The sequence below is a fragment of the Apium graveolens genome, chromosome 9 (assembly GCF_009905375.1).
Source record: "Apium graveolens cultivar Ventura chromosome 9, ASM990537v1, whole genome shotgun sequence".
Taxonomy (NCBI): domain Eukaryota; kingdom Viridiplantae; phylum Streptophyta; class Magnoliopsida; order Apiales; family Apiaceae; genus Apium; species Apium graveolens.
Genome location: NC_133655.1, coordinates 249,454,960 through 249,463,720, shown reverse-complemented (window position 1 = coordinate 249,463,720; position 8,761 = coordinate 249,454,960). Strand labels below are relative to the sequence as shown.

Here is an 8,761-nt window from a genome sequence, read left to right as displayed (position 1 = left end):
CTTTTTGGCCATAATTTTTTCTGACAGAATTTCTTATAAACAAAAAGAGTTTGTTTATACCAACAACTGTACGTGTAAGAACTACAGGAAACAAGAAATCCTACAAAAAATTTCGACCTTCAAAGTAATCAGAAAACATCCAAATCTTTTATAAATTCTTCCGTCTTCGTATTGTCTATTGCCTGCGCCACAAAATATAATTATTTATTTATTTTCTTCTTCTGGTGTGAAGTCGTCTTGTATATATGTAGCACTTGAATAAGTTTATACTGTTTGACTTTATCGAATGGTCAATTATATTTAAATTTAATTGGTCATCATTTTGTGGAGCACAAATTCAGCAATGCTGACCTTTTGTGGTGTCTATATCGTTATAACAAAAATTATATACAGTAAAACTTTTTGAGCAATATTTTTGGTTAACTAAAGTTAAAATAAAAAATTTAAAGAAGGAAAATGTGCTTATTAATTATTTTATATGTCCCGAAATTTTTGTCACTGACTTTCTCACGCAGAATACAAAATTAAACTTCAAAATAATATCATAAAAAAGAAAAAAGGTTGATTAAGGACCTCGCACAATGGAAATCAAAATAATTATATTTACATAAAAAAAAGGAAAAAAAATCTCGTTAATGCTAAACTAGAGGTTAGGTATTAGGTGAGCAGACAGATTCTATGTCAAACATAAAAAAATGGCGTGCATGTATTAGTTACAGATTTCGTGGTTGGAATATGCTTGCGGACATATACTACAAGACATGCAATTAAGCTTCACTTTTCTGTTTTCATGGATTTGGTCTCAAATTATACAGTCATGGAGGTGCTGCGAGAGGTCCTTGTTTCGATTAAACTATTTTCTTTAAATTCATTGAACAAATATTAGAGCAACAGTAAAGCTTCAACGGGAAAAAACAAATTCTTGGCCGAAACGAAACTGAAAAATAAATTGCATGCGCAATAACGTATATAGTTATCATCAAAATAATATTTCAATCATCATTTCCATATGGAGTTATCATCTCCCTCACTACATAACCATCAAAATATTACTATACTTATAGCAGTTTGGGATTTCCAAATGCATGTCTTACTTGTGACAAAGAGCTTATTTTCGAATGCTCTAATGAAGCCATTTCACCAGCTTGCTGCTCCCTTTGTGGAAATCCACCACTCGAATGTCTAGCTCTTCCTCCTCCAATTCCAAGAAAATCCAATGTCAATCTATCATCTGTAGAACCTCTCATGTTTCGTGAATAATTCTGATGAATCTTTCCTGCACCATCATCTGCATTTCCAAGGTTTTGCTGATGTTGATGTTCTGATCTCATAGCACTCCCACCAAACCCTGCAAAATTAGTATTCTGTTGACGATGATGGTCATCCCCGGGACTAGCATATATAGAGTCTTGATTCTCATTTGCAAACGGGTTCGTTAGACCTTCAAGTTGTTGGTTTCCACATTCGGTGTTTGCATTAGTGTTGAAACTATTTCGTCCAAACTTATTAGCATCAGTCGTTAAAGACGATGTCCTGATGCTGCTTCCTAGTCCTCTTAGCAAAGTAGCGTTTGTGTTACTTGTTGTTGAGCCCATTTGAGCAGCTTTTTGTAGCAATGCAGTGGCTGACATTGGCCCGACGGCTTGACTTTGATGATCATGAGTAGTGTTGTAAATACTATTGTTACCTGAAAAAATACTTGCATTCCCTTCATTTCCGTACTGATGATCTTGTATCAAGAAGCTTGAATTATTATCAGTACTGTTGCTTATACTGTTTGTAGTATTACTACTCGAGTAGAAGCCGAGATTGAATAAATTTGAGGCTGCGGAAGGGGAGTTGCTAGTATTAGTTTGAAGATGATCAGGTAGTTGCATTAGCCCATGAAATGACTTGTTTTGAAGTTCTTGAAACTCTTGATTCGAATCAGGTGGTGGCATGAAGAAGGGAGATTGTGGAGGTTGAGTTGCGTATAATAATGAAGGATTTGAAAGCTGCTCCAGTTTCGCTCCACTACTACTACCACTTCCTAGCCTTAACATATTGTTTGAACGATTTTGGGCTTGAGATAGATTCAAATGCATGGGATTATTTCCAAATATTTGGCTACTGATACTGGAAGGGTGCCTTTCACTTTCTTGAGCCAGTGCGTCACAAAAGGCTCGGTGTGTGATGAAACTGTCACGCCTGCAAACAAATGATTCGGAAGAAATGGTCAAGCTCATATAATATAAGGTCATTTACCATATAGTACTCCTAATAAATATTAGGAAAAAATCTGATAAATTACGATACCTGAATTGATAAACACCCTATAATGAAAAACAATCAATTGTAATGAACGATCACAATTTTTTTCTTCATAAAATGCTAGCTATGTACTGCAAATGTGTATATTTCTCGAAAGCATAAAGGGGAATTTTGAAGAACATATATTATGAACAAATTATTTCCTCTGCAAAAGTTGCAGTACTATGGTCCTTTCACTAACGGGAAAAACATCTCCAACTTTTCAAGCACATACAAACAAATGAGCATTACACATTTTGATAATCATGTGTACATGTATTAGTGTATTAATTGAGTACATGGATTCTGAGCAAGAGGGGGACCTTGAAGTACCACGAGCAATTTAGACAAGAAGATAGACTGCAAACACACAGGCCTGAGTATATGGAGCCACCCAGAATAGGCCAAATCGAGCAAAACAACATCCATTTGTTGGGTAACACACGTGAATACCACTACTTATGATGAAAGAGCAGGCGGTGTTCCCTATACAAATTTTCCTAGCACTAGCAGTACCATTTCTTCTTGTATACAACACGTATGAATTGCTCTAAGTTAACAAAAAATATGGTAATTAAACAAATAGCTGTATATCGATCTTAAGCTATACTTTTGTTTGATAGTAGTCGAACTAACCAAAACCTCAAACAGTGTATCAGCCCTTTGTTAGTATCTTGAGCTATACGTGAACAAGAAACAATACAGTTTAAGAATTTATATATACAATTTAAATTGTAAATGATAAATTATTAAAAAGTTTAGCACCTTGAGAAGAGAGTACCACAGTCACATCTGTATTCTCTAGTGCCACAAGTTTTAGAATGAGCTTTCCAATCGGATTGAACAGCATACCGTTTAGAGCACTTGTCACACTTATATTTTTTCTCACCATGTTTACGAGAATAGTGCTTCTTAATACCGGTGAGGTCTCCAAGTGCACGAGAAGCATCGTGATGAATACAAGTGGGTTCGGGACAAAGATAAACTTTCCTCTTGATCACTTCGTTTGTAGTTTTCTTTTTTAGCTTCCACGGAAGATTGTGTCCTCTTCTGTGAAGTTGCAAGTTTTGTTCTCTTTGAAAACCTTTGTTGCATACCTCACATATGAACCTGTTTGTTGCCATTAGTGACTTGGGAGATAGTGCTATTACTTCTGCATCTGGATCTGTTACATATACATATATAGTCCAAAATAAATGATATAAGCGAAACTTCATCATAAATACATATACAAAAATAACAAAATAACATCAAACTAGTCACACTGTATCTTCTAATTGTAGCTCAAACTTATAAAACATAAAACACAGTTCAAATTATGTGGCGGAACCATGAGTTAAAATTTGAATCAAATTTCAAATAAAATTAGGGTTTTCATGACAAAGAAGAAGTAGCTAGGTTTATATGAATAATAAATATGTAATGATTAGGGTGAATATGTACATATAATATACTTTGATATAAATATATGCAGTAATATGAATAGGTACTTGCTTGGAGTTCCGGGAAGATTTCTTTTTTTCTTCTGGGCAGCTGCAGCTGTTGGAGCTGTTGATGTTGAGGAAGTGAACATGGTGGAATGTTGTTGTTGTGTCATCTGGCTTTGATCTTCTCCTCTTGCTCCAAAGAACATCGAATTTGATGAATTTGAACCTTCCATATTCATCAAGATTTACCAGATATTTGTATATTTTGCTGATTTTTTAGAATTGGTGATTGTATCCTTCAAATCAAAGTGATGAGTTGATACTGCAACCAATAATTGACCAAAAACTAGGCAAACACTTCAATTTTCTGCACTCAAAAACTTGATACAAAAATATGAGATACTCCTACTAGCTAGTATCTTTTCCTTTGACAAAATTTGAGAGACTATATCTAGCTAGCTAGCTAGCTCTAATTGGAGAAATTATATTTTTAAGGCAAGAAAAAACCAAGAAGAAAGTATAATTAATATGCAAAGGACATCTTAAATTTGGAGATAATTGAAGAGGAGTTGGAAGAAATCAGTCCATCCACTTGACCATTTTTTACCTATATATTAAGTAGCCTTTTTCTTCTCTATTAATTAATTTTTACCTCTGGTTCCTTTTTGTTGTGCAATAGAATAATAATTTTAGTTATAAAAGTTGAAAGCAGTTGATGTTCCATTTTTTCTTCAATTATTTGATGCTAGTATACTTGTAAATATAAACATACTTATATTACATACAATATGTATGTTATTTCATATTCAAAAGTTAAAATCAGAATTTAAATACCTAATTTTACAATTTTTTGTTGGTTATTCAGATTTAACCCAGTCATAAGAATGAAATGAGATTTTTGTTTTAAAAAAAAACTAAATTTTCTGATGCAGTCTAGACTATAACCTCAAGTAGGTTCTTATATTACTGTCTACATCCTGAATTCCTGAAATTGGAAAACAAGTTACAATAATTAATAGAATAAAAAGACGGAGGAGAGAAGAAAATAAGAAATGGAGGGAGCTGGGGACCTGGGTGCATGTTACTGTCCATGCAGCTCACAAGAAGTCCAACAAACCGTCGTGAAGCGAAGATGAAATGGGCCCACTCTGAGCCCCGGCCCTCTCTGTAGGCCCACAATAAGACTGTTACTCTTCAGTCTCGCACACACAAAAACAGTTTTGTATTCAGAGTCGAGACAAAGCTGCCTTTGGTCACCCCTCGCCTCTTTTCAATATCTGACACGAGTCAGCCTGCCCCTTTCTACCCATTACATAAATTAGTCGCCAAAAAATTATAAAGTTTTATAACAATAATGTGGATATTTTAGTTGATGCTCTTTATATGAATACATGAATTTTATTATAATTAAATTACATAACATGTTTAAAATTTTGTATCCAATTTTATGACTATAATTTTTTAAAACTGGAAGGGAGACCAATACTTTGTTGGCAACATGACCTATTGACATTTCATAATTCCACAAATTAATTTTATACACTGGGATCAGTATTATTGAAATACTCTGTAATTTATTGAACAATTTGTAAGTCACTGTAATTACACTGTAACTTAGTTTGCTTTCCATGCATTATTCTTATCGGGTTGTTTTTCCTTATCAGTACATTGATATGAAGATAGCAGCTTGTTCTTGACAAAAAATAAAAAGATAGCAGCTTGTGCATATTTTTCATTTTACCATATGTATAATTTTACTATTTTGTCGATTTTTTTACAAGTAGAGAACCCGGGGAAATTTTGAACACTAGCCCCCAAGACAAGTCGACAGAGATGACAAACAAAGAGTAAAACAAATCACATCCGTGATATGTTAATTGAAATTTTTGAATCACATGATATAGTAGTACTTATTATACCCAAACGAAAATTGTCCACCCACATGTTACCAGCATGGACTAAATCTGCGGGCTCATGTAATAATATACCAATCACGTGAAATAAAATAAACTGTACATAAGTTGTCGGTCAGATCGAACATGTGACAAAAAACATAATTATCTTCTTTTTAACCCACTCACCCAACTGTTGCGGGCTTAAACCTATCATTGGTCAAAAACAATATTTAAAATCTAACAATCCCGTCAAAATAAATATATTAAAACATATCAACCATACAAAACTTATATATACAATTTAAAAGGGTCTTTGAAACGGTATTAAGTAATTTAAAATCAAGAGGGTTTTTTTAAAATACATTTTTTTTGAATTGTTTTTGCAAAAGTATGACTTTTTAAGTTTTTATTAACAAAAATATAATTTTTTGATTTTTTTGCAAAAAGCAATCAAATATAATCTCAAATGCAACCCGTTTCAATCTCAAATGCAACCAAAATAAAATTCGGTTATTTTTCAGAAAGCATAAAAAATTCTTCAAAATATAATAAAATTAAAAAAAATACTAATATTTTTTCTAAAATAATCAAACTCATACTATATATTTAATTGATTCTTTTTATTATTTCTATAATCATACAGCCATACCTCTACTACAGGAAAACATGACAAAACCGACCACACATAGCCGACCGACAACGATTTGGCTTCAATATAACCGACCACCAGGTTGGTCGGTTATGTAAGAGGATAAACGACGCAGTTTTGATGATGTGGCAGAGCTAAAACCGACCACAAGTTGGTGGTCGGTTATAACAGCTAAATACGACGTAGTTTTGCTGATGTGGCACAAGTAAAATCGACCACGTTGATGTCGTCGGTTAAAACCCTAGTTGGAGGCCATTAAAACCGACCAACCGCGTCGGTCGGTTATAGGTAAAAATATAAAATTAATATAAAGTACAAAAAAAGTACCCGTTATATACAGAACAGTGTCGTTTTACTGCATTTTTTATAACCGACCGTCGTCGGTCGCATTAAAGCTGTTTTTTTTGTTTTTTTGTGTTATATCTTTCATTTCTTGAAATTGGGGTAATATATAAAAGAACAACTAAGAGGGAGAATTGAAGTGGAGGAGTAATAGAGAAATTGTGAGTTTTTCTCATTTATTTTAATTAATGTGTGTGTGTTGGTGTTTGTTGTTTGTATTAAATGTGTTTTGGTAATATATTGAAGTTATTCTCATTTATTGTAATCATTGTGTGTGTTTATGTTTGTGTTTGTGTAATGTATATTGGTATGTATTGAATGTTTTTTTTATTTTTTATGAAATGCATGTTAAATTATTTGTAGATGGAAACCATTTATCGAAGTTGGATTGGTAATCAATTGCAAAGTGATAAAATTATATTGACTCCGAAATATAGAATTGGTGTAAAAATATTTTTAAAATTTGCTCTTGAGAATGGAATGGAAGAAGATGGTACAATGAAGTGTCCTTGTAAACGTTGTAAAAATTTGAATTGGTTAAAAATTGATGATGTTAGATTTCATTTGCTCGCTAAAGGGATGCTTGAGGGTTATACCGTGTGGACGTCACAAGGTGAAAAGATAGGAAGAAAACGTAGTCGAACAGCACATCATCGTCGTTATGTTCGGGAACCTCCGAGAGTAGAAGAACCGGTAGATTTGAATGCGATGTTACATGATTTTGTCGGTGAAAATTATGAAATTTATGATACTAAGAATACAGGAACTATGAATGTAGAAGAAGCTCTAAATGATAGTGCTAAAAAATTGTACGAGGTTATTGTTGAAAATGGAGCACCTATTTATCTCGGTAGTACAAAGTACACAGGATTAAGTTTTACCACAAAATTAATGGAATTCAAAAATAACTCACATTGTAGTAATAAAGTTTTTGATAGTTTGCTTAAACTTCTTACGGACGTGTTACCAAAAAAGCATACATTACCCGAAACTTATTATGTAATAAAAAAAATTATGAAGGATTTGAGGGTTGAATATGAAAAAATTGATTTGTGTGAGAATGATTGTATTTTATTTTATGGAACAGGAATAAAGTTGTATGTGATATACGTGGTGAAGATCGTTATCGAGATGTTTCTAGGAAAGATGGTAAAAAAATACCAAAAAAAATCTTAAGACACTTTCCTTTGATTCCTCGACTACAACGCTTATATATGTCGGCACATACATCCGATCACATGAGATGGTACAAAATAGAGATGTGAAATTAGGAGAAATAAGTCATCCCGTGGATGGAGAAGAGTGGAAAAATTTTAACCGTCGGTATCCATCATTTGCTCAAGAGATTCGTAACATAAGACTTGGTCTTGCGACCGATGGTTTCAACCCTTTTGGCCCTACCGGAAAAAAAACATATAGTGTGTGGCCCATGGTGATAGTTGTCTACAATCTTCCACCATCGATGTGTATGAAAAAGCCTTATATGTTCATGACCGATATAGTGCCGGGTCCAAATAGCATTGGAAAAGATATTAACGTTTGTCTAAGGCCTCTCATCGATGAATTGAAGATATTATAGAATATCGGAGTGAAAACATATGACCAATCTTTGAAACAAAATTTTACAATGAGAGCGGCTCTTATGTGGACAATTAGTGACTATCCCGCTATGAGTATGATAAGTGGGTGGTCGGGTAAAGGAAAAATGGGATGTCAAGTTTGTCTTGGAAGTGTGCAAGGGTTTCAATTAAAATATTGTGGAAAGTGTAGTTTCTATGGCACGAACCGAATATTCCTTGAATCAAATGATCCACTCCGTCAAAAAAGTAATTTGTTTGATAATGAAGAAAGAAGATTGTTTCGTTGTCGTTTGTCCAGGGAGGGTGTTAAGGAGTTGCTTGATACTTTAGTTTTTCCACCACCCGGAAAGACTAATTCGAAGGCAAGGAGTGTCGGATATGGGGAAGAGCATCATTGGACTCATGTCCCAAACTTTTACGAACTCCCTTATTGGTCATCACATAATTTACGATATTCAATTGACATCATGCATACTGAAAAAATATTTTTGAAAACATTTTTTTACTATTGTGAATGCGGCAAAGTCAAAAGATCATAAACAAGTAAGAGCGAATTTATTATTCCCTAACAATACAACA

General features: G+C 33.5%; 1 protein-coding gene across 1 annotated transcript; it reads right to left on the bottom strand.

Annotated features, from left to right (window-relative positions):
• Positions 1-907: 907 nt before the first annotated feature.
• On the bottom strand, positions 908-4,286 carry LOC141684808 (protein indeterminate-domain 4, chloroplastic-like). Its single transcript, XM_074489935.1, has 3 exons — positions 3,784-4,286; positions 3,055-3,454; positions 908-2,187 (listed from the first exon to the last, which is right to left on the bottom strand). The coding sequence occupies exons 1-3, from the start codon at positions 3,953-3,955 to the stop codon at positions 1,059-1,061; spliced, it is 1,701 nt and encodes a 566-aa protein (XP_074346036.1). The 5' UTR covers positions 3,956-4,286; the 3' UTR covers positions 908-1,058.
• Positions 4,287-8,761: the final 4,475 nt, after the last annotated feature.